Consider the following 27,338-nt stretch of genomic DNA (forward strand, 5'->3'; position numbering starts at 1 on the left):
TGGTTAAGAATCCACCTGCTAATGCAGGGAACACAGGTTCAAGCCCTGGTCCGGGAAGATCCCACATGCCACGGAGCAACTAAGCCCATGAGCCACAACTACTGAGCCTGCGCTCTAGAGCCCGTGCTCCGCAACAAGAGAAGACACGGCAATGAGAAGCCTGTGCACTGCAACAGAGTAGCCCCCGTTCTCCGCAACTAGAGAAAGCCCACGCGCAGCAACGAAAACCCAATGCAGCCAAAAATAAAATAAATAAATAAATTTATTAAAAAAAAAGAATCAAAACTTCTACAGATTTCAAAAACAAAATTTATTCACAAAATATATTAAAAAGTTTGACAAAAAACAAGGCTACAAAAGCCTCACAATCTTATACATCTCAAACAACATAACCACAGTCAACAACCAGAAAGTCTCAGGAATTCAACTCCTGTTTTTTAAGTTAAAAAAGAGGTCTTTGTCAATCATAGTATTTCATTTTATGAGTTAAACGGTCGAAAACAACGGCCTAAATCTCGGCTGATCATGCCATTTTGGTATTTTATAAAGTAATGTTCTTTACAGAGATTTACTGACACTGAAATGTCTCCAAGTGTATTTATTTATGAAGGTTAGTTCACAATAGTCTTACCAAGGCAAACTATTTTAAACCAAATTAAGTCACTGCTACAAAATTGTAAACTCTAAAATGCAACACAAGTATTATTATAGAATATGGAACTTTGGGGATGCAAAACGAATTCAAAATAATTAAATATAGAAAACTTTCAACTTTTTACTAGAAATGGAGGGGAGAGGAACAGAGTTGGCGCTGGAGACTGTGGTGCCCGCATGTGCAACAGCAAACCACCATCCAGTCAGGTCGCTGGACACACGTGTGGCCTTTCACCCGGAGGGATGCTGGCCAGAGGTTTGCATCTGGGGCCTTTTTTCCTCAGTCAAATCCCACTTTGTTCAATGAGAATCAGAGGATCCCAGAACGTAGTCTAAATTCTCTGAGTGTTGCTTTGGAAGGTTTCAAGTCCAAAGACTTCAGATCAAATTTTGTTGAGTTTTGTAACAATCAGTACTCTTACCATTTGATCAAATGAACTACAGATGCACAGACCCCTCTTATCTGGACTCCAGTCCAAACTTGAAATGGGCTGGGTAGACAATGTAACATTCTGCAGAAGGCTGACCGAACCCGCAACTCCCATCTCTACACCCTCGGAATCTTTCTTTGACCGCTGAATTGGGTATTCACTGAAAACAAGATCAAAGTGGTAAGAAGAGATAAATCTTAGCATTCGTCATTTTATTCTTATACATGTACTCCAATAACTATTTTTATTTCTCACTTGACTACTGGAACTGATAAATACTTAAGGCATCTTTCTAATATTGAGTTGTATGGAAATGAGGAGACAATATTTCAACCTCAATCCCAACCCCCCAAAGTCTCATAAAGAAGCATTCGATCTACTAAAAACGTTTAAACATCATTTCTGTTCAGCATGAGTAGGTATCTTTTCTTTTACTATGAAAGTTCTAGGTTGATCTAGCATTCTTTAATAAATTGACTTGGTGCTCTAGACGTCACTGCCTCAAAAAAGAAAACAGTGATTCCTAGAACATTTGATTTTCTATCAGCTGAAAATATAAACTTATAAAATAAGAAGGGCTGAAGGTTAACAGCTCGTAACTATGACTTGGTCTAGATTTGAGAGAGGAAAAATGAAACACCCCTCCCCCATGGAGGGATACAGGGGTATTCCTCCTCAGAAGGTCTTTTAAAGCCTGTTAGGTATCAACTATGACACTACCTTTATTTCAAAAGTGCTAATAAAGACCAAGACTTTAAAAGGCATGAAGCAACTCAGAAGGAGAACAGAAACAGAAGTTGTGATAAGCAGATAACATTCTATTCTTTCTTCCTCACAGACCCTACACCTTCTTTTGATTTTTTAAAAGGAATAAAACATTCAGATGGATATAGGTTACAGAACATTTTGCATGTCTCTTAGCAAAGGCTGCACTTATTTAGTATTTATAAGATAACAAAGATTTTTTTTCTAATCCTCCATATTATCTATTAAAGTTTTAAGAGCTCACTGAAAACTAACTGGAAACTGGCAGAAGGGCTCCTGTACAACCAGGGCTGCAAGAGAGATACACAGGTAAGTGGGAAGGGAAGAAAAGCGATCAGGTCAGGACCTGTGCCCCTGGGAGGGGACTCAGGAAAAGGGAGAATACGCAGGCGGACACCCGCCCTGGGGAGTGACTGATGAGAGCTACAGATTGGGCACCCTCAGTCCCCAGACCCTACGTTGGGGAGACCAGCCCCCTTGGCTGGTTGGAGGGCTGCCGGGACCAACAGGAAGGCTGTCAGAAGCCTAGGCTCTGTTCGTGAGGAGTGTCCACACGCTGGCTTGCCCCCAAGGCAGGGCGGAAAGGTCTGCCCTAGCAGCTGCTGGATTTCCCACAACTGCCTTGGCGTGCGCCCCAGCCCAAGACAAGCGAACACGCCAGCCCCACTGACTCCACAGCACAGCACGGCACAGGATCTGGGGCAGCTGTGATCAGGGAAAAGACTGGATCTTGGAACTCAGAGGCGAGCAGCCCCAGGGCGGAGGCCGGTGAGGCAGCAGTGCCCCTGGCTGGCTCTTCACTCAAGCAGCACACCAGCAGCGGCCTGTACCTCTGACGGCGGCCGCTGCCCCACACAGCTCACCCCTCCCGACACAGGCCAAGAGTCTACACAGGCCCCTCCTGCCCTGCAGTGCAGCCCCACAACAGCGCGGGGCAGAGGGGGCTGGGGACAGTGCTCAGCTGCGAGGGTCAAAGGGGACTTGCACCCGTGCATACATCTGAACAGAGCATGGGAAAACAACTGTGGGCGCCCCCACAGGCAGCGCATGAGAGACAGCTTGGACCTTGGTCCAGGGCCAACACAAGCCGAGAGCCCGCACAGGCCGCACTTGCTTCAGCACCTTCCCACTCCAGGGCAAGGGTGCCGGTGGAGGAAAAAACACACTTAAAGAGAATAAAGCTAGCTCGGGCCGACCCTCCTGGCTTCTGTTCCAGCAACTTGGGATCAGACCCCTACCCTGATAGGGCAATAATGGCCACTGGACAGAGGGGACATCCCACCTCATACCTGGCTCCAGCTCTAGCCCCTCCATCTCCAGCTACATCTCCGACCAGGGTGATAGCTGCCAGTACACCCCAAAGATGGAACTTGTGTCCACGTCAAATCCAGCTCTCTCACCAAAGAGTCTCCTATATAAGAACACCCCTTTAAGACTTAAATAAGTAACTATTTCAACTAAATTCATAGAGGCAGAGAATGTTAAGCAAAATCAAAAGGCGGAGGAACTGCACTCAACTGAAAAGGCAAGAGAAAACCCCTGAAAAAATAAATAATGAAACAAATAATTTACCAGATAAAGAATTCAAAGCACTAGTAATAAAAATGTTAACTGAATTAGGGAAAAGAATAGATGTACACGTGAAAATTTTAACAAAGAACTAGAAAATATAAAAAGACCCAATCAGGGACTTCCCTGGTGGCGCAGTGGTTAAGAATCCGCCTGCCAATGCAGGGGACATGGGTTTGATCCCTGGTCCGGGAAGATCCCAAATGCCACGCAGCAACTAAGCCCATGAGCCACAACTACTGAGCCTGCGCTCCAGAGCCCGTGCTCCGCAACAAGAGAAGCCACCGCAATGAGAAGCCCGCACACTGCAATGAACAGTAGCCCTCGCTCGCGACAACTAGAGAAAGCCTGTGCGCAGCAGCAAAGGCCCAATGCAGCAAAAAAAAAAAAAAAAAAAAAAAGACCCAATCCGAAATTATGAACTCAATAGGTGAAAAAAAAAAAGATACGAGAAGGAATGAATAGCAGTTAAGTGATACAAAAGAACACATAAATGATCTGGAAAATAGGATAATGAAAATCACCCAATCAGAAGAGCAAAAAGAAAAACAAATTTAAAAAAATGAAAACAGGGGCTTCCCTGGTGGCACAGTGGTTAAGAATCTGCTTGCCAATGCAGGAGACATGGGTTCGAGCCCTGGTCCGGGAAGATCCCACATGCCACGGAGCAACTAAGCCCGTGCACCACAACTACTGAGCCTGCGCTCTAGAGCCCGTGAGCCACAACTACTGAGCCCGCGTGTCTAGAGCCCATGCTCTGCAACAAGAGAAGCCACCGCAATGAGAAGCCACACACCGCAAAGAAGAGTAGCCCCCACTCGCTGCAACTAGAGAAAGCCCACACAGCAATGAAGACCCAACACAGCCAAAAATATATAAATAAAATAAATAAATTTATTTAAAAAAAATGAAAACAGTTTAAGAGCTCTCTGGGATAACATTAAGTGTACAAACATTCTAAAGGCAGCAAGAGAAAAACAAAAAGTCATATACAAGGGAATCCCCATAAGGCTACCAGCTAATTTTTCCGCAGAAACTTTGCAGGTCAGAAGGGAGTGGCATGATACATTCGAAGTTCTGCAAGGGAAAAATCTGCAACCTAGGATACTCTACCCAGCAAGATTATCATTTAGAATAGAAGGAGAAATAAAAAAACTTCTCAGACAAGCAAAAACTAAAAGAGTTCATCAATACTAAATCTACCTTAAAAGAAATGTTAAAGGGTCTTTTCTAAGTGGAAAAGAAGAAAGAATCTATAGGAAAGAGAAAATCCCACTGGAAAAGGCAAATATATAGTAAGGGCTGACGCTCAATCGCAATGACAAGGCTTTTCCTGGAGACCAATCAGGGCCCTCATGCTCTGTGTCTGTTCTATCATAGCGATGTTACCTGAACTTGGGCAAGTCAATTACCAGGAACCAAAACTAAGAATTTCAACCCTTCTCCTTTCTTCTAGAGGTACTGTTCTAATGGCTGAATTATAATATTTCACAAAAGCCTTTGGTCAAAGTTTTCCTATTTTTTAAAAAAACTAGCAAAAACCATGATTTCAAATCTATGAATTGTTCATGAGCTACTCTAATATATGGAAGATGTCATTAAAAAACATATTTGGTGTGTCAAAAGAAGGTTAATATTTACAAAGTATAAAATAAGTATATTAGTAAAAAAAAAAAGCCTTCGAGAATAATGCTTATGTAATACCATGAAATTTAAAATCATATCAAAATGAACCAAGTCAAAGGAGGAAACACAGACAAAAAGTTCAGTCGAATCCTACTTTACACCCACAAGTAACTTAAAAAGGAGCGTTGTGCACTGGTAGGGACTTACTACTTCCAGAGGTGCAGGCTGCCGGCGCCTCCCGCTGTCAGGAAGAGCTCTCTGCTCTGTGGCAGGTGTCGGACCTGCCACACAGTAGATTTATGAGCCTGAACAGAATGAGAGGCACACAGTGGTTTATAAGTTTATATGATAAAGAAAGACTATCCTACACAGAGAACAGATTTGTGATTGCCAAGGGAGAAGAGGGGTGAGGGAGGGAAGGATTGGGAGCTTGGGATTAGCAGATGCAAACTATTATATACAGGATGGTAAACAACAAGGTCCTACTGTATAGCGCAGGGAACTATATTCAATATCCTGTGATAAACCATAACGGAAAAGAATGTGAAAAAGAACGTATATATATGTTAACTGAATCACCTTGCTGTACAGCAGAAATTAACACAACATTGTAAATCAACTACACTTTAATAAAATAGAGGAAAAAAAAAGACTGTCCTAGAAGAGAAACCTGTAAAAAAAAAGATTTTTACCTCTATCACTTCAACAACAATTTCAACAGCTTCTATCACTTCAATTATAGTTACTATTATAAAAGTAACTATTTTCTGGCACTTCTCTTTATAATGGCTACAGAGAGTTACAGGGGCCCATCAGGAATTAGGAAAAGAACCATTCCTCTTTACTGTTTTACAAAACAAAGTTCTGCTGGATTAAAAAAAAAGATTATCAGATGAAAAGTCTTAACATTTAACCTTATAGTATCATACAAATTACACAAATAGATTTTATACATTTAAATATCTCTAGCTCACTCTAAGGAGGAAAAACGCCTCAAAATACAAAGAAGTACTTCTTCCTAAAGGGAAAAAAAGGATAGATTGAACTTCTTTTTAATAGACTTTATTTTTTTAGAGCAGTTTTATGTTCACAGCAAAACTGAGTGGAAAGTACTGAGAGTTCCCATAAACAGAATGAATTTTAATGTAAAGCTCTCAAGAGTCTTCTCTTCAATTTACACTATTTGACTTGTCTAGTCTTCAAAATAAGTACCAGGTGGACTTATAGACGGTGTTTACGGTTATAATAAGCCCAGGCCTTTATCAGTCATATTAAACAAAAAGACAGAAATGGCAACTGGATGAAGGTTAACAGCTTGTAAATCAATCCTAATAATGCTACATTCACTGTGGGGAATTTAACAAGACAGGGAGAGGGAGAGAGAGAGAGGGAGGGAGGAAAGACTTCTGCTTTATAGAAGCAATGAGACCAGCCAACTTGAGCTAAGCCACACATAAGACACTTTGCAATTTAGTTGATGATCAGTCTTGACATTTGATTTTAATAGTCTTTTAAGAGAATTACCACTAGCAAAGAAAAACACATATCTCAAAATGCACACTTTAAGTGTGCGACAGTCCTCAAGCGATTAGGTTCAAGCTGTTAAACCTTAATTTGTTTTGTAACTTAAACTTCTCTTTTTCTCCTGGAAGTTGATAAAAAGCAAAAAGAGGGGAAATGACTTGTTAAAATACACCAGTCATTTATTTGACAGATTTAGCAATTACTGGATTAACTAAACGTAACAAAAAAAATTTGGAGACACACTGTAATTTCCAGTTAATGAGAACTGTGTTGCACTTGTATTTGGAACAACTTAGTAAGTGCTTTATGTTGTGGATAGATACTTCTGAAATGACAAAGGCAAAACAATATTATAGTGTATAGTTAGTTACCTTAAGAATACAGTTCATCAGGCAGTAACAGTAATTTACATGCAATAATAATTATTTTAATAATGAAATAAGACAAAATAGGAAGGTTTGGGAAGTACTACTGACTCCATGATGTAGGGAAAGGGAGCAAGGGAGTGAATTTTTATTTCCTGAGCAACTTACATATTTTAATCTTATGGAAACTACAAATCTATAACTGATTTTTCTTTATTTTTATATTCAAGAAAGCTCAGAGTGACTCCAACCCATCTCTTGCAAATGACAGGATGTTTCAGCATGAATTTTATGCAATCCCCTTACTCCAGACATCAACTTCAGTTTTTTAAACCAGTGTTTTCCATTTGTGCGGCTTTCTTCATCAATTTTTCTAATGTTGTAATACCAAATGTTTCCCTCTAAGCTACCTAAAATACTATTTGGAACAAGGCAAAGTATGCATATATGTATGTATGTATGTATGAACAAATAACTTTATATTTACATTGCTACTATGTACCAATCACAGTGATTAGCACTTTAAATAATCTCATTTAATATATCAAACTGGAATATAAAATAAAATGTGATGAAATGACATAATGTATATATGTTGATATACTTTGCAAAGTATATAATTAGTGTTCAATATATATTGGCATATACCTAGAAGTATATAATTAGGTATTAATACAAATATATATTTATTAGGAAACACCAGGCTAGGTTTTGTTGACCAAATTCCTAAACCAGCTAGTTTTCTTGTGATTGCTCCTAAACTACAAAATAAGAGTCATTACCAACTGAGGCCTTTATTATAATCAAGAAGTCTAGCAGAGAGTGGCACAACATTGTAAATCAACTACACTTCAATAAAAAAAAAAAAAAAGTCTAAATTGACAAACTTTAGAAAAGTACTCTTTGCACAGAAAAACTTGTCAAGATCCTACAAGAATATATTAAAAATAGCTCCCTTCATGTAAACACCTGGAAGGAACTTGGTGACTCATTCTATTTATCAGTCTAAAACAAGCTATAGCGAATATTCCTCTTCATAGAAAGACATTTCCCTCATATTTACCTTTTCTGAAACAGAAGCAAAACCTTTGGTTGGATGCTGTGTTCTCATGTCAAAAACATGAAACTTTCCTTCCAGAGACGTAGCTACTAACTTATTCATACTTATGTCTTTTCTGTCAAACTCCAAGCTACATACCTGAAAATAGAGAATATTTATTAGTGATCATTCATTTAATAATGATTATTATTCAAGAGGTTCTTTCAAACTAAGTAAAACAACTTTAACATTATCAGCTCATGTAAAAGCATTTTAAATAATCACTTTATCTTTGAGTCCATATATCAAATACTTGTAACTATAAAAACATTTGGAAAGCCATAATTTAACTTTTTACTGTTATTATGTAATTATTTTATAAAGTTAAGTCAAGGCTGACTAGAGAAAACAGGAGGGAACCACATTCTTCACTAAAGATGTACAACCTGGGAACCAAAAACCTGAAAGTACTTGGGAGGCTATTACAAGTTCAAGTTTCCTGATATTAGCAGAAGAAGGCCTCTTACTAGGTCATTTTAATACCACACTGCATGGCCCACAGGAGTCCACAGATGGGCCACAGGCGTAATGACTCACCTGGTACATCACACCACACCTGGGTGTGTGTTCACTTTCTGAAGAGAGCATCCCTGATTTTTATCAGACCCTCCAAGGTTAAGCCCCGAAAGGTTAAAACCATGCACAGAGGGGTTTCACTGAAATGAGTTATTAGAGGAGCTTTCCTTTTGTAGTAGTTCAGGGTGGGTGAAAACACATTCAGAGAATCTGGAAAGAATCCAAATGTACGTTACCCCATTTTTTATATTTGCCTCCCACCGTAAAGACATATTTCTGAGATCAAACAGCTTGATATCTCCGTTGTCATAGCCAGCACACACTACACGTTCCTCTTGATTGTAAGCACTGCCTGGAAATCAAAACACGACATTTCAGACCTTCATAAATGCTCATATGGAGACTGCTAAAAAAAAAAAACTTACGAAACTACACAGATAACCTGTACCAAATCAGATGAAGAAATCACATTAGGTAGAATCTCAGCTCATTTTATTAACCCTGACAGGACATCAAGATTATTAATTTGGTATCTAATATTGTTTACAAGAGAAAGCTCATTCACTGAGATTCTATACTCAAGGGATATATGAAAGTGTTTATTGGATTTCAAATTCTCTCTACTCTCTATTCGCAAAGACTAACAGTTCAAATGGTAGTAGGATTCGGTAGAATAAATACAGCTAGGCTTCCATTGCTTTCTTTGGCAGTAACTATATTTGAATGCCAATAGAAACTACTTTAAACTCATTTATATTTTGCAAAATGTTGCTCTGGTGTCATCTCGTCTTTGCAAGGAAACCTCAGATAAGCTGTGGTGCACTGCGATGTATTTTTAGTTGTATGGATGATCACACCCAAAGTAACTCTATAATCTGCAGTGGAACACATCCTGCTCGGATCCAGGGATTTTTTTTTTCCAGAGTACCTCTTGCTGAGGAAAATGTGTTAGGTGAGAGGGAAGCCCCTGTTAACTGTGCCAGGCTCTGTGGGCATCTTAACCCAATGCCTTTGTTCTCTGCTGCCTGCAACTCCCTTTTTCTTATAAACTCCAGCCCTGCATTTCCACTGTAGGCTCCACCGAGATGACACGACAGCATCTGAAACTCATGATTTCTAAAACTGACCTCACCATCTTCCTTTACAAACCATCATATCCTCTGTGGCACTTCTTCAATTAATAACATCATTCACCCTACATTCAGCCTCAAGATTCAGTCACCTTGGACATAATCCTTTCCCTTGTTCCTCATCTCAAAAAACCTGCCAAATTTTATTTCTTTTGCCACAATATTATCTTCTGAATCGACCCGCTCTGCTCCCTTCTTATTGCATCTAACCTACGTGTTTCCTGGAATATTGCAAAGAGCTTCGGAACTCATATTCCCACTGCCACTAACCTCTCTCCCGTACATGACACCAGTTCAGTTTTCCTAAAGCTCTGATCATATCTCATCCTTGCAAAAGCCTCCAAAGGTTTACCACTACCTCCAGACCATCGAAACACCTCTGGCCATGGCCCTGTGCCAGCTTTAAGGCTATTCCTACCACCATTCCTTCTATGTACTTTCCTCCCAATGCTTGCAATCCCCTCCCAATTTCAGTGGTTCAAATGCTACATATCCTTGGTCTGAGGTTAGTATGTTCTTCCTCTCCAGTTATCACTCGCTTGGGATTCCTTCTGCATTTATGCATGCTTCCGTGACCTTTTCTCACTCCTACCTCGTACTATAATTAACGTAGATAGCATGCCCTCTTTATTAAAATTACAAGCTTCTTGAGGCAAGAATATGAGTCTGTTTCACCTTTGTATGACCATAGCTATGCACATACTTGGCATTTACAAAAACAAACAAACAAACAAAAAATGGTCAGATCAATCGATAAATGTTCTTTCTTTAAATTTAATGTCCTATATTTAAAATAGCACTTATGTCCCTTAGATCAATGATAAAAAGCCTTTAATGGACCCAAAGTTAATTACTGTTTAATTATTACATAAATTTTTATATGATTCTAAACACTAACTCTGAAATTTCTGCACAAGTGTGCATATCTTCAGTTTATATTATTGCTTGTAACATATATATACACATAGTAATTATAATATACACACACAATGAAATCTCCTCTCAATTTCAGTGGTAATTTATTTTTAAAATCGGAAATCTAAAACTTTTCTCTGATTAAATAACAATTCAATTTAAAAATAACATAAAAAACTAAACAGTTCACATATATCATTTAATCTCACTTTTATGTCTGTTATCTACACTGGATTATATGAGAAAAAGGGGAAAGAAAGTAAAGGTTTAAAATGAAATATGGCCCATATCCTTTTTTTTTTTTTTAAATCTTTGCTGCACTGCATGGCATGTGGGATCGTAGTTCCTGGACCAGGGGATCAAACCTGTGCCCCCTGCACTGGGAGGGCAGAGTCTTAACCACAGGACCACCAGGGAAGTCCCGGCCCGTATCCTTTATTAGCAAAAATGATTGTAATTTTGGTGCTCAGTAAGAGACACAAGGGCAAAAATCAATTAGTCCTACAAGATCAATATTCATTTTAAGTCTATTACTAGAGGAACATGGTTAACCACTTTATAAGAAATAATTCTGTAATGGCATTACTATTTTCTAGAAAATAAACATACTCTGTATATAGTAAAATGTAGGATTTGTTAGGTTACCATTCGCATCTGAGGCTCTACTTAGTTTCACTAATGGCATTTGGTTCTAAACTAGGTCAATATTATCAAGTTAAACAGAAGTACACAATAATAGCAAATATTTTTGAGCACTTAATATCTAAGCACAATTCTAAGCACTTTACATGTATTAACTGAATCCTCATAACAACACTATTAAGTAAATTCTATTATTACTTCCATTTTATAAATGAAGCAAGCAAAAAACAGAGAAGCTTGATAACTTGCCCCAGGTCACAAAACCAAGAAATAGCACAGTGAGGATTCAAACCTAGGCCCCAGGGGCTGCCATTAAACACCACGTCTATTTGCCTCAATAAACTGTCAGATAATCCACAAAGCAGACTATAAAGAGACTATTAGGACTTTCTCGAAGCACTGTCCTTTTTACAATCTGAAACTTCAAATGCAAGGGTACTTCAGTAATTTACCAAATGCCACCGTCCAACAGTCTCTCTTGTTTTCTCCTTGTACAGGTTCCATATTAGCAACAGGATCGTCTTTTTGCCTTGGGTCCCACACCTTCACGGTTCCTGACATTCAAAAAAGTGAGTTGGCAAAATTCAATAGTGAATGATGACATTTCTTTCTGCATTCTCTTCATATGGCTTCCTATGTACATGGACATATTACAGATGCTAAAATATCTGAAAAATATTCACCTTTTTCTGACTTCCAATTGGGCAAGTTGCACTTAATATCAGAGATATAACCCACATGTTACTGCCTGATTTGATTTACAATTAAGAGATACACACAAAAGCCAACAACTGTTCCTAAGCCATCATCAACAAGATATGATTGACAAGGCAAACACAAATGTTATGTAATTCAAATCATGCCTTACTTTCTTGAAGACTAGAACAAATGTAGTATTTATTTAGAATAAAGCCAGTGTCATTTTAATGTTTTTCCCTTACTACTCATATAATCATTGCCATTTTTCTTATGCAGATGAATAAAGTAATTTTTACGTCTATGATTTCTTATATGGAGTTTTAGAATACCATTTCATATACAATTAAGTTTAATTTCCCCGTGGCAATAAAGAAGAGAGGAGTTAATAAAAGTAACAAATAATTCTTCTCAATTTAATTTCAACTCCCTCATTTTAATGCAAATTACAGGATAACTAACTAACTAGCGTCACTAACTTTGAGAAACACAAAGACGTAATAAAATGGCTAAAAGGCCTAAGTGAGAACAGGAAAAGGGTAAAAAAAATTATTAAAAAGGATAATAAATCCAGGAAAAGGGAAGATATTCCACTAGACTTATCATCAGGGATAAAATAAAGTTGGTCATTAAAAAGGCTGCTTCAAGGAGAAATAAATTTCCTACAAATGTGACAAGAGTTACATCATTCTACAGGCTTCATACAAATTGATAACATTTATATTAAGTCTGTAACAGTTAAAAGAACACAAATAGACAATTCACAAAGCAAAATTAACTAATAAACAAATTTAGAAAGAAGTTAACACAAGTCGGAATGGAATACCATTTTATCTCTAAAATTGGGGGGGAAAAAAGGAAATCAATGCTGGTAGGGTAGACTGGAAACCTACCTCATTTACTGTAGCTGATAAGGTAAACAGGTACTTTGGACAGTTTGACAATTTTTTTAAATCATAAAGTATGATTATTCCAAAAGAGCTATATACATGATACTCATTTCTTCATTATTTGAAAGTCGCTCTCCCAAAACAATAAACAAAAACTTAAAGCAAATTGAATGCTCATTAACAGGGGCATGGCTAAGGACACTGTGACACATCCATAGGATGGAATATTATGAAGTCATTAAAACGATAATTATGAAAACCACATGGAAACAGCAATATTTACATAAGGACAAAACATTAAATAAATAAAAAGGTTAAGATACAAAATCGTATTAACACTGATAATACATGTAAAATTGTATCTATGACTGGAAAGGAAAACAAATCTAATAGTTACGCTGGTGTAGCAGACTGTTATTTTTCCTTCTATATTCCACACTGTTTCTATGATTGGAAAAAAAATACCTGATTTCTAAAACACAGCTGCTCTTGAGAAACTGTTAGAAAATTAAATTCCACTTTTCTTTGAAAACAATTTCCTCATGGTCTTGAGCAGCCACTAAAAAACTAGCTGAACCAACTAAGGTACCAAATCACTTACATACCCGTTGTGAAGCAACAAAAATTCTGACTCTGTTACATTCAGAACAGCTCAGGACACCGAAAGACCTGTCCCTTGTTCGTCACTGCAGGGGGGAAAAGGAGAGTTGGCGCTCTTGGAGCTTTCTACAATGCTCAGCGCAAAGACCACAGAACTGCAGTGTTCAACCAGCTGTCAATATGACCATTTTCACAAGTACTAATTCTGCTTTTCAAAAAAAGAAAAAAGCTGCCACCCACAGTATATCATCAGCTGCCTCAAAAACCTGTAGAGACATTTTAAATCCTCAAGGTTCAGAGGAAACTATGGTTGTTAATAGTTGAACTAGCTCAAAACTAAAATAGTAAGTGCTATGCCTCTAACTTGAAATACCCCCAAAGTCTGAAACAATTGAGGGATATGCAATCAAACCTGCCTATCAAAAAAGTAGAATGTTAGATTTAGGGGATCAAGGATTGAGGAAGATTTCCACATAGAATATACTGTTGCACAGAGACTTACCTAAAAATAAAAAAATGAAAATACACAGAATATTCTGACTTACCGTCTCGGCTGCCAGTCACAATTTCAGGTGCCCCTTCCCCGATTCCGAGTCCACCTACACCATCTATAGTATTTATAATTTCTTTATGGCCCTGTACAGAATATACTGGGATCTCTGGAGCTTCCAAATTCCTAAACAACAGAATACAGCTTCTTACTTACACATGCCCCAAATGTTTAGTACACTACTCAAATTTAAGAATGCATGCCATATTGGGATTTTTGTTTAAAAATAAGGGTTTTGCAGTTAAGGTAATTTACACACTTACTTCCAAATTTTCCTCTCCACTTTAGCTTCTTTCAAGGCCTCAATGAGAGTTGTCATCATTCAACTTGGAATTCTAAATCCTGAGCCCACTTTACTCAGTGGTCCTCAAAGATGATCGATCTAGGACCTCTGCACATGAATTGCCACGTATGCTTGTTAATAAATGCAGATTCACGGGCTCCTCCCCAGATATAATGAATAAGTATCTCTGGGATGGGGCCCCAAATCTGCTGACTTTCTGGTACACTGAGGTCTGATAATCACTGCTTTAAATACAGAGTAAATGCAAAGTGATTCAGAATATTTCCAAAGTAGTCTCGGTAGTTTGATTTTGGGATCTTTTGAGAGATTAAAATATGAGCAGTGTTTACTTTGTATACCTTTCTTCCTTAATAATATATTATCTTCTCACTGAGTTCCACACTGATTTTCAACTAGTTATGTTTTTCAGTTTATCATCATGCTGGTCACAATAAATATTATAGTCAAACTGGATGAAGTTTGTCTAATTCTAGGTTAGTTAAGTCAAGGGAATGCAGAAAAGTACCCACTCCTATGTGTGTCTGAAGACTACACTACAGGGCTGGGTGAGTGGCTGAAGTAGGTTATGCTAATACACCCTCCTCTTGCCTCCCAGCCCTTCCCCACCTCTTCTGCTTTTCTGCTGGAGCCTCCTTCCACATTTCTTTTTAACAAGTCAGTTTTTAACAACTTATGTTTCTTCTTTTTTAATGAATGTAGCTCTTCATGACACGTAATCCCAATTTATTACTGGGCCCAGATTTATCAGTAAAATCTTGCAAATCAAAATTTGAGAAGTTCAACCTAGTTTAGAGATGATGTTCATCTTTGTGGTGTAATTGTGAAAGCATCAAGAGACTAAACAGGACTGAGGTTCTATTTAAAAGAACTGTTTTACTGTTTCCACAGACTTTGAAACATCACTTCTTTTAACATGAAATTATGACTTACCAATGAAAATAAAGCAGTAATACGTGCACTATACTAGGAAGCTCTATTAGGGAGATAGTCAACCGTTATATTTGTTGCATATTCTTGTGTTGAAATATATTTATTTTAAAAAATAACACTCAGACTGGTCTCTCTCCCAAGTTCTTTGAAAGTTTATGACACAGCAGGTAAAAACTAATGCATTCTAATAAATGCTAACTTAATTATTAAGTAGTTAAAGCAAGGGGAATTAAAATAGCTTCATTCTACGTTATGACTCTAAGACAGATAAATATGTCAATGTAATTTAATTACAAATAGCAAATTCTAAGTTAGAATCAAGAAAGGTCACAATACATAATGTAGGGAAGACAGTTCCCCTAGAACATTACTGTATACTTTACATGATTAAGAGATATTGTTGAAAAGTAATTACAGAGGAATTTCAATTCATTCAACTCTAATTTAAATATCAAGAAATAACTCTAGGTAAAACACGAAAATTAAAAGCATTTGGGGGATTTCCCTGGTGGCGCAGTGGTTGAGAATCCACCTGCCAATGCAGGGGACACGGGTTCGAGCCCTGGTCTGGGAAGATCCCACATGCCGCAGAGCAACTAAGCCCGAGTGCCGCAACTACTGGGCCTGCGCACCTAGAGCCAGTGCTCCGCAACAAGAGAAGCCACCGCAATGAGAAGCCAACTTAATGAGAAGCCCGAGCACCGCAACGAAGAGTAGCCCCCGCCTGCCACAACTAGAGAAAGCCTGCGTGCAGCAACAAAGACCCAATGCAGCCAAAAATAAATAAATTTATTTTAAAAAAATTATAAAAGCATTTGGCACAATTGTGATTTTGCTCATTCAAAACAGGTTTATCTTGATTTACTCAACAGATGTGTTCCTAAAAACTTGTGCTCAGCTAAAGCATTAAAAGAAAAAGAAAAACATTTAATGAATTGAGAGTTCTATGTTAAAAAATTAAAACATACAAAAATACAGTGTTTCATTCTGTAATGTCAAGTATCTTTTCAAAATGTAAATGATATCTAATTTTTTAGTGTTATACACGAGCATTTTTATATACTGTATCCTTCATGGTGGAGGGGAAGAGCCCTTTATTTACAAATATGGATATTAAATGCTAGCACCAAATAGCAGGTGTGGAAATAAATATTAAAAACATTATTTGAAATAGCTAAAGAAAAATATGTTAGTATGTTAAAATGGATACTGAACATGAAATCTAAAAATATATATGAGGTAACTGTCATATTCTTATAAATAGTTAAAATTTAAAATTTAACAAAAAACATTTCAAAGTTAGAATTCTTTCAGAGGAAGAGTACCACGACTATCAAAAAAATTGCTTATCTCATGTCTTAACACTGATGCAATAATCTTACCATATATGAAGGTTCCCAGCAAAATCCCCAGTAGCTAAGTATCTCTGCTGTAAAGATGTGGCGCCAAATGTTCCACATTTAATGGGTTTGGCCTTTTCAATCTTGATAGAAGGGAAAGAGAGAGGATACGTTATTTATGTAAGCAGCTATTCATAATCCATGATATTTATGGCTCTATTATGGGAATTAAATAAGGCACACAATAAAAAAGGCAATTAAAACGTTTTCTGATTAAAAAAATAATCATGCTTTTCCTTTAGTCATTTTTGTATAGTTTAGAAGTACAGGCAGACCTCAGAGATATTTGTAAGTTCGGTTCCAGAACACCACAATGAAGCAAATGTTGCAATAAAGCAAGTCACATGACTTTTTTAGTTTCTCAGTGCATGTAAAAGTTATGTTTATACTATACTGTAGCCGAGTAAGCGTGCAACAGCATTATGTCTAAAAAGACAATGTACATACCTTAATTAAAAAATACTTTATTGCTAAAAAATGCTAACCGCTTTCTTTGCTCATCCATAAGAAGCAACTCCTTATCCATTAATGTTCTCTCGTAAGATTGCAGCAATTCAGTCACATCTTCAGGCTCCATTTCTAATTCTAGCTCTCTTGCTATTTCCACCACAACTGCAATTACTTCCTCCACTGAAGTCCTGAACCTCTCAAGGTCATCCATGAGGGTTGGAATCAACTTCTTTCAAACTCCTGTTCATGTTGATATTTTGACCTCCTTCCATGAATCACTAACGTTCTTAATGGCATTTAGAATGGTGAATCCTTTCCAGAAGGTTTTCAATTTACTTTGTCCAGATCCATCAGAGGAATCATTAGCTATGGCAGCTATAGCCTTACGAAATGTATTTCTTAAATAATAAGACTTGAAAGTTGGAATTACTCCTTAATCCATGGGCTGCAAAATGGATGTTGTGCTAGCAGGCATGAAAACAATGTTAACCTCATGGGTACATCTCTATCAGAGCTCTTGGGTGACCAGGTGAATTGTCAATGAGCAGTAATATTTTGAAAGGCATTTTTTTCCTGAGCAGTAGGTCTCAACAGTGGGCTTAAAATACTCAGTAAAATATGTTGTAAACAGATGTGCTGTTATCCAGGCTTTATTGTCCCATTTATAGAGCACAGCCAGAATAGATTTAGCATAATTCTTAAAGGCACTAGGATTTTCAGAATGGTCAATGAGCACTGGCTTAAAATTAGAGTCACCAGCTGTATTAGCCCCTAACAAGAAAGTCAGCTTGTCCTCTGAAGCCAGGCATTGACTTCTCCTTTCTAGCTATGAAAGTCCTACATGGCATCTTCTTCCAATAGAATGCTATTTCATTCTAATGCTGAAAATCTGTTGTTTAGTGTACCCTCCTTCATGAATTATCTCAGCTAGATCTTCTGGATAACTTGCTGTGGCTTCTACATCAGCACTAGCTGCTTCATCTTGTACTTTTATGTTATGGAGACATTCATGTGTTCACCAGAGAACTTTTAATTTCCTTCGAGGACTTTTCCTTTGCGTTCACAACTTGGCGAACTATTTGGTGCAAGAGGCCCAGCTTTTGGGCTATTTCGGCTTTCAACATGCCTTCCTCTCTGAGCTTAAACATTCTTAGTTTTTGATTTAAAGTGAGAGACCTATGACTCTTCCTTTCACCTGAACACTTAGAGGCCATTGAGGGGCTAATTTCAATATTGTTGTGTCTCAGGGAATAAGGAGCCCAAGGAGAGGGAGAGGGATGGGGAAAGGCCGGTCAGTGGAGCAGTCAGAACACATACAACGTTTACCAATTAAGTTTGCAGTGTTGTCGGGGTGTGATTCGTGGCGCCCCAAAACAATTACAACAGTAACATCAAAGATCACTGATCACAGATCACCATAACAAATATATTGTGAGAATTACCAAAATGTGACACAGAGACACAAAGTGAGCAAGTGCTATTGGAAAAATGGCGTCGATAGACTTGGTCAACACAGTGTTACCAAAAACCCTCAATTTGTAAAAAATGCAGTATCTGCGAATGCAATAAAGAGAAGTGCAATAAAAGGAGGTATGCCTGTATGTCCAAAGAATGAGTTTTGCCTTTCCTCTCATCTCGCTGATGAGACATTCAAATGCTGGCACCTCTAACATCTTCACTGGTTTGCAAATATGCAGATTTCAGCATTTAATGTGGTATTCTTCTTTAAGATCCTCAAAGAATACGGACAAAATGAAGGTATTATTCTTTCCAAGTGACTAAAGAAACAAAAATGCTTATATGTCTCTTATAGTTTTCCCTGCAGAACCCTATAAACTGAGAATGGTTATGTCCTCTGAGACCCCTTCAGTACACAGAGATTTGTATACCTGTGTGCACCAAAGGCACTGCTATCAGCATGGATTAGCCAATCTTTTGAGGTTTCTTTAATTTGAAAGACTATTGGGAATTCCCTGGCAGTCCAAGGGTTAGGACTCTGCGCTTTCACTGCCGAGGGCCCGGGTCCAAACCCTGGTGGAGGAAGTAAGATTCCACAAGCCACACAGTGCGGCCAAAAAACAAAAACAAAAACAAAAACAAAACTATTGCTCCAAGTATTATATGTAACCGTTGACCCTTGAACAGCACAGGAGTTAATACGCATATAACTTATAGCCAGCCCTCTGTATCCGAGGTTCCTCTGCAACCGTGGATTCAACCAACCTTGAACTGTGTAGTACTGTAGTATTTACTCTTAAAAAATACCTGAGTATAAGTGACCCGTGCAGTTCAAACCCATGCTGTACAAGGATCAACTGTAATCACATCAGTAAAACAACCACATGCAAACTCCACCTGCCCAAGTCACTGAAGTCTCTCTTGGAGTCTACCTGTCCGGCTGCCTTGGCCCCCGGAAACTCTAGGCAATATGGAGTTGAGGCCTGCCCCACACTGCACTCTAGATGTATAATAGCACCTTCCACTTACTGTCAGCCTCAACAGGGCAAAACGATTTCTCTTATTTAGTCTCTTACAATCGTTTTTTTTTTAATTTTTAATTAATTTATTTTAATTTTTTTTATTCCTAACGTTTACAAAAGTAACACGTGTTCCCTATAAAAATTCAAACAAAACCGTGGAATCTAGAAAAACGGTACAGATGAACCGGTTTGCAAGGCAGAAATAGAGACACAGATGTAGAGAACAAACATATGGACACCAAGGGGGGAAAGCGGGTGGGGGGGAATGGGAGACTGGGATTGACATATATACACTAATATGTATAAAATAGATAACTGATAAGAACCTGGTGTATAAAATAAATAAATAAAATAAAATAAAAAATTCAAACAAAACCAAAGACTGAAGGATGAAAAGTAAGTTTCCCTTCGACAGGCCTCATAAGTAATCCCCATTCTTCTAGACCCTTTTCTACACATTGACAACCACATATAGATTTGTTTTAATATACAGAGGGTCATAATATATTGTTCGTTGACTTGATTTTTTTTCAATTAGCGGTATATCCGGATGAACTTTTTTCCCCTCCACAGAGTTCCCCAGTTTCTAGGGCACCTCCTCTTGTAACCCTTCCATTGCTGAGCCAATCTTCAACCCCCCCCCCTCCGCCCACTAGGGTTGGCCCGATTCACATACTTTGTGAAAATAATTTCCCCGCCACTTTCAATGTTTGGTTGGGCATTTCCACATAGGATATACATAGCAATTTTCAAGGAAGAAAATAAAATTCACTTAACACAAACTATAACTGAACTTCTCTTTCATGATTCAAAAGACATCAACATATGCTCCAGGGCTTTGGAAACTCCCAGCTTGCTGAGCTTTCTCACTGTTTGGGATCTGGATAAATTAGCAGTTACTATGTAGCCTGGTCTAAGATAAAGCATTCACAGCCTCCTTGGAATTGTCCGGTAAACTTTAATTAAATTGTGTTTAATCAGTAGCCTATAATAACACGGTTGTAAAAGACCGTATTGATGAGAAGCCCAGAACCACAGAATGTTATTTTTCTCCTTTTTAATACTGGTGGTCCAAGAGAGCATCAGTTATTCACTACACCAGAAAACTGATATTCATTTATTTCGCTATTTTTCCAATTTTATGAAAAACGTATCTCACAATGGGGCAGCATGGAGTTTCAAAATTTTGTCAATTTAATAAAGCAGACAGTTTCCAACTCCAAATCACTTATGTTCTCCTCACTATCCCCTCCCCCCAAATAAAAGTACCTGAAATAACATATTAATAGTGATATAGCAGACTTCCCCAGTGGCGCAGTGGTTAAGAATCCGCCTGCCAATGCAGGGGACACGGGTTTGATCCCTGGTCTGGGAAGATCCCACATGCCACGGAGCAACTAAGCCCGTGCGCCACAACTACTGAGCCTGCGCTCTAGAGCCCATGAACCACAACTACTGAAGCCCGTGTGCCTAGAGCCCGTGCTCCGCCACAAGAGAAACCACCGCAATGAAAAGCCCACGCACCCCAACAAAGAGTAGCCCCCGCTCGCCGCAACTAGAGAAAGCCAGCACGTAGCAACGGAGACCCAACACAGCCAAAAATAAATTAATTTTTTTAAAAAAAGGAAAGCTTTGCTTAAAAAAAAAAAATAGTGATACAGCTAATCATTCTTAATTATCTAATTAATCACTTTAGCTAATCACCTAATCACACTATTAGAACACACTTTTTTTGGCTAAACTAATTCAGACTTCCAACTGAGGCCAACTGATAAAATAGCTACCCACCCCTTCCTCCCATTTGTCTCCCCCAGCTCCAAGTCACTGATAATGGCTCCCATGGTCTAAGGCAGAGGGTGAAGACAGGCCTCTCAGGCAAGAAACAGGTGGGTCCTGATGGACAGGAATATGCTTCCAGGGATTCGGGTATTAAGAGCTGCAGGGGGGCTTGCACCATACACTGATATAACTCTCTGGGAAAATTCTTCCCCAAGTAGCCCTGGGAAGACTGGTCACCCATTTTCTTCTCTTCCACCAGCTAGAGCATTCTGCTTCCTGTAATTCCACTGCTATCCCCAGGAGCCTCTGATGGGATCTCTATTCTTCCTAGGCCATGGAAGAGATAAACGCTGACCCCTACTATTCAGTCCCTACAGTAAGCACACAGTTCCAAGAGTTTATTGCTGCTAATAAAAAATTGGGAAGCAAAAGCTCTCCTCTCTGTTACGGCTTTACCTAACTTTTGCCTTTAGGGCCTTTGGAATAGAGAAACCATGCAACTGGAACCACTGATCTTCCAGCACCAACATAAATTCTCTCTCTCTCTCTCTCTCTCTCTCTCACACACACACACACACAGCTAATGGATATGTTTTACTCAAATTTAAGTTTTCTTCAGTAATTTTTTTACCTTGTCTATTAGGAAATACTAGCTAATAAACACCAATAAGAAAACTTGGAAATGAGGATTAAAAATTTTATGTATGGTTACTTCTTGTGATCTAAAGATCAGAGTATGTATAATATAGTCAGATTTTTCTACTGGGAAAACCCTTCCTTGTGCAGAGGTGGAACTGATTATTGCAATATTTCATGGTGTTCCAAAAACAGCACCACAATGTCCAGATGTTCTGACACCTGAACACATCTGAGAATTCCTACCTTAGGAGAAACCAAACTGGGAACCACTCCATTACATGATGGGCCCTATACTAGTTTCACATTTGTCATCACAGATTCTAAAAGTGGGTTTTGTTGCAAATACAATGAATGAAATGAAACAACATGCATCTACATTTAGAGGCACAGACTCACAAGAGGAGCACCAAGGCCTGTGGTATATAAAATGTACAAAGCCCTTTGAGGTCTGGCCTTGCCTGTCTCTTTGACCTCATTTCCTGCTTCTCCCCTTCCACATTCCAGCCACACCTGCGGCTTTTTGTTCTTCAGATTCACTGACATCGTTTCTACCTCAGGGAATTTGCATTTACTGTTCCCACTGCCCGGACTGCTCTTCCCTCAGGTCATCATGTCTTCTCCCAACTCAGATTTCAGTTTAAATGTCACCACCTCTAAGAGGCCTTCCCTACCCTTCCAATCTGAAGTGAAACCCCCAAATCACTATCACTTGCCCTCTTTAATCTTCTTTATTTCACTTATCAACAAAATTCTTTTATTCATTCAATTATCTATCTCCTCCCTTTCTAGAATGAGTACCAGGGGAACGGGGCCGTGTCCAACTTGTTCAACACGTAGATGGCGCTCAACATTTGTTAAATGAAAGTATAAATGAACATGGATTAATCCCTCAGTCCTAGTGCTGGGGAGAGAGAAACCACTGCCAGAGGTCATGTTCCTATTTCTCCCACCATGTTTTCACCTGACAGACTGTACAGTTTCCGGTGTCGTTTATATGCAATAATGAAAATGGCATCCATACATGGAACACTAACGTATCAGACACTATTCTGGATGCTCTTCTGTACTAGACCATCCCTTCTCTTTCTAACACATGCAACTGCAAACTAAGTGTTTGGGACACCCCTTTTCCCGATGAGGAACAGGTCCGGAGGACTAAGTGACTTGCCCAAGGTCCCCAGAGCCAAGTAGATTCCAAGCTCTTTCTACTAAACTAGGCTGTCTCCAGGCCTGTATGTAAATCAATTAAATAAACATTTTCTTATGTAGCCCCCATTCTGTCAACCTGAGTCATTAGAAATACCAAAGAAATGTTCCAATCCTGAACTAGACTGGTGAAGTAAATGAGGCCTGAATTAAACCTACTTTCAGATTTGTGCCCTTTGGTTTTACCTTCATTCATGTCTTTATAAAATACAAATATATGGTATTAATGCTTCCCTGATGTTCTCTTTCATCCTTAAATCAAATCTCTTTTATCCTTGTATACTTATATCAAAGATTTATAGGTACTAGTGGTCTGTTCTGCAAGAATCAAATTAAACTCAAAATATAGAAACCTACTGAAAAATAAACTCAAATGTATAAGCATCTTGTCATCTGCACTGCAGCAAGGGCTGCACTTTGCTCAGAAAGGCTGAGCTACGCTAGCAAGTGGACTTAAAAAAGCAGAGGTGTTTACTCTTTCCTTAGACATTCATGGAAATCATAATAGTAGCTAAATTAAGAGGACATTGGAATGAAGCTAATTTTTTTTATAGTTCATAAAAGGGCCCCCTCCCTGTCCCTGTTAAATGTTTTACCTTTGGAAAAGGAAAGATGCAAAGAATTCCTCACTTAAAATTTTTCTTGCTGGAAAACTGGTTAAAAAAAATAAAGATCTATTTTGCGAAATTTGTCCCACAAAGAAATTTAGCGTATGTTAACTTTTGCCATATGATACTGAAAATGACCATCAGTGATGAGCATATTTGACCTAACTGTTGGTTCTCTTTGCTCTAATAAGTTAACCTGATTAAGGAAGCCCATGATCCACAATTCCCAGCAGAGCTATTTTTGTTCTGTCTGTGGGTGGGTCTAGTACAGCTTGTCAGTGTCTCCTCCTCCACATCCTGGCACTACTTAATTAACGTTAAAAGGTTTAGTCACCCAAATGTTAACAAGCAGTGAACTCTGCGCACAGGGGCTAAAAAAGCAGAACTTTATTAGCCTATCACTAATTTTTAAAGTGTAAACATCCCCAACTGTGATTCCACTTTGCAGGGCCACCCCTAGTCCTTTGGGCCAATTAGAAAAAAAGGTGCCCGCTATGGGCTGAGGGAAGTCTCACACACGCAGGGCTTGATGAGAGACAGAGATGGATTTCAGCTCTCACTTGAACCCTTGGCCAGATACCTGTGTGCACTTCAACAAACTGCTTAACTATATATGAAGGCCCTGCCTTCACTCCCTATCTATCTGCTTAGTAACAAGATAAGGAGGCACCAACAAATACCCATTTGCTTCCTTCATTTTATCTTGGACAAGGCTTGAGTTCTACAAGGATATCATCAAGTATGGTTCCTAATATTTTAACAAATAATTCATCTAGCCCAATGACAGTCAACCCTAGTACTTATTAGAATCACCTGGTGGAAGTTTAAAAAGTACCGATGTCCAGGACTCACTCTAGTCTAGAGGCAAGAGTCCCAGTGCATCAGAATTTCTAGGGGTGGGACCAAGGCACGAATATTTTAAAACACACACACACACATAGACACACACACACAACCCCCCACACCCCACAACAGCAGCAATACACATTCGGGTGATCCTGATGCACAGTAAGAGTTGAGAATCACTGAGATTGTATTTAACCTGTATTCCTTCCACTGCATCATCGCAGCTAAATACAATGTAAGCTCTCAAATTTGTTTGTGCACTTGTTTTATCCTCTCTTTAGACAGTAGGTTCTTTAGGAGGAAGGACTCACCTTTCAAATATCTTTGGTCCTTCTTTAGCATAGTACCTTGAAATGATAGGTTCTCAATGGACAGTTTATGGCAGAAAAAGAGAAGAGCCAAAGGATACAGGCAAAAATATAAAAAGTGGTTACTCCTAGTGTTGAGATGGGTGACATTACTTTTCTCCTTTTTCCTATCTATATTTTTGGTATATTCTATCATGAACACACATTACTTTCATTAAAAAGCAAAGTTATTAAAAAAAAAAAAACCTGCTAGAATCTTCCAGAATCTCTAGAACAAAGAGCACTGTTTCTCTTTACAGAACAAGTGTATTCCTGAAATGTACCCAAGTCATGCAGCCTTGTAAAAAAAAGTCAGGAGTCTATACATACTCTCTGGTTAAGCTTTGACTAGTATTTGTTCTTAATAATTCACTTTTAAGTTTCTTTCTGCAATTCCAATGTTTCCTATTTGTTCCAACTCCTAACCCCAAGTGATTAATGATCAATAAACCAATGTTTAAATGTCCCAAGTTATATCTTTTTACAGACATAAATTTACTCATTCTTTTAACAAGTAATTTATTGAGCGGCTGCTCCTTACATAACACATTAAAGAAAGAACTACTGTCCTTACTCTCCAGGAGCTAACAATCTAATTAGAGATACATGGGACAGAATGATATATTTCTGGCACAGATAATAAGTACCATAGGAATGCAATGTAAAGAAAAGTTACTTTGTGTTGACTGGAGACTAAGTGATGAACAACATAAGGAAAGGTAGAAAAGACCAAGCCATGTTTAGGAGTAGAGTGCCTGGCTAGAGAAGACAAACTGAACAAGAAAAGCGGCATTCATAGAAATTTAAAGTGGGATGAGGCCTTATGTACCTTCTAATCTAATCCTTCCTATTGCAAGTGTATTCATCCTTTACCTACCAGTTTAAGCCCTAAAAGCCCTAACTCCTCCAAGCAGATTCTCTCCATAGCTTCTGGTCCCTGGAGTTACAGACTGCCCTGCAGTCTATTAGGACTCTAAACATCTGAGTATGACTGATCTTTTTTTTTTTCAGGCAACCCAAATAAAGGCATTTTAAAAACTGTAAACAGGTATAAAAGTGTTATTTAATATCGTTATTCTCCAATTCTTTCCAGTAATCTTTTACAAAACTTGTAAACCTGATCGTGCCACACCCCGCTTAAAGCCCTTCAGTGATGTCCCATTTTTCTTACAAAAAAAGGTATAAATCTTTTAAATGACCTACAGCTCTTGCAATGTCTGGTCCCTGCTTACTACTCTTTTTGTTTCTGAAGGAGATAAATGCGTCTCCCATCGCTGAGCTGCTTCCTCTGGAACTCCCTCTACTCCTAATTTGGCCTAGTTAGCTTCTACTCAACCCAAATCTGGTTTTTTGTTTTTGTTTTTGCTTACTCTCAAAGAACCGTGTTCCTTTAGGTTACAGAATTCATCTCGGTTTGTGTTTTATGTATCGTTGGTTTGATTCTTTAACTGATTCTCTCTCCCACTAGAAAATAAAGTCCATGATATCGGGGACATTGTCATTTACATGCCTGGGAATACCAGGCAATCAGCTGATACTTGTTGAATGAATAATTGTTGTTAGGTTGTCTCCTCCAATCACATAGCAGACATTCCAGTGGCTACTTTGGCTCTGCTTGTCTGAGAAAACATTCTACTAACTTGTGCCTATTAAGAGACTCTCCACAAACAACTGCGCACTGCCCAGAAGGGCCTCGAATTTAAACAGTAAGTCGTTACGTCACTTCCAGGGGCCTCGCGCTAGACTGGGAGAGTCGCTCGGGGGTGGCTGGAAAAAGGGACCCGCAGGGCGCGGATGAACTAGCCCGACGAGAATTCAAGTGTCCAACCAAAGCGTTTTACCTCCGAAGTATTCCTCAATCTCGGTCAGCTTAGCTACTCCCGCGCAGCTCGAGCGGAGCTCTGGGGGGCTGGGCAAACGCTTTGGCCAAAAGGAATGCAGACCCCCCCGACCCCCGAGATCCGCACTCTCCCCACAACGGCAGTCCCAGTTCTTGGAACTGGGCAGTCTCGAGCCGGCACCTACCTCCCGAAGCAGCTTTAGGTCCCCCTGCTGGATCTCGTACAGCTGAATGACGCCGGTGCCGCGTGCGAAGTTGCCCATGGTTACAAATTTGGCGCTGCAGGGCACCCACTTACAGTCAAACACCGTGTAATTGAGGCCCTTCTGGATATGGGTGATGATCTGAGGCTTCTCGAAGGCCGACATGGTCCAGACGATTGATTTCGCCTCCGCCAACGGGCACACTGCCGACAAACCTGGACAAAACACTAACCCGGAAACCAGACTCCAAACGTCAAGGGTAGTTTGTCTCTCCCGCTTGCCGTACCCGCCCCCAGACGCCCTAGCAAGTTGGTTTTAGGTGTCTCAGATAATG

The 27,338-nt window shown here is 39.0% G+C and overlaps 1 protein-coding gene across 1 annotated transcript; it reads right to left on the reverse strand.

Annotated features, from left to right (window-relative positions):
* Positions 1-286: 286 nt before the first annotated feature.
* Positions 287-27,264, reverse strand: DNAAF10 (dynein axonemal assembly factor 10). Its single transcript, XM_068565106.1, has 8 exons — positions 26,987-27,264; positions 16,589-16,689; positions 13,968-14,098; positions 11,689-11,790; positions 8,786-8,901; positions 7,998-8,132; positions 5,253-5,350; positions 287-1,245 (listed from the first exon to the last, which is right to left on the reverse strand). The coding sequence occupies exons 1-8, from the start codon at positions 27,167-27,169 to the stop codon at positions 1,038-1,040; spliced, it is 1,074 nt and encodes a 357-aa protein (XP_068421207.1). The 5' UTR covers positions 27,170-27,264; the 3' UTR covers positions 287-1,037.
* Positions 27,265-27,338: the final 74 nt, after the last annotated feature.

This window comes from Eschrichtius robustus, chromosome 15 (assembly GCF_028021215.1).
Source record: "Eschrichtius robustus isolate mEscRob2 chromosome 15, mEscRob2.pri, whole genome shotgun sequence".
NCBI classification, from domain to species: Eukaryota; Metazoa; Chordata; class Mammalia; order Artiodactyla; family Eschrichtiidae; genus Eschrichtius; species Eschrichtius robustus.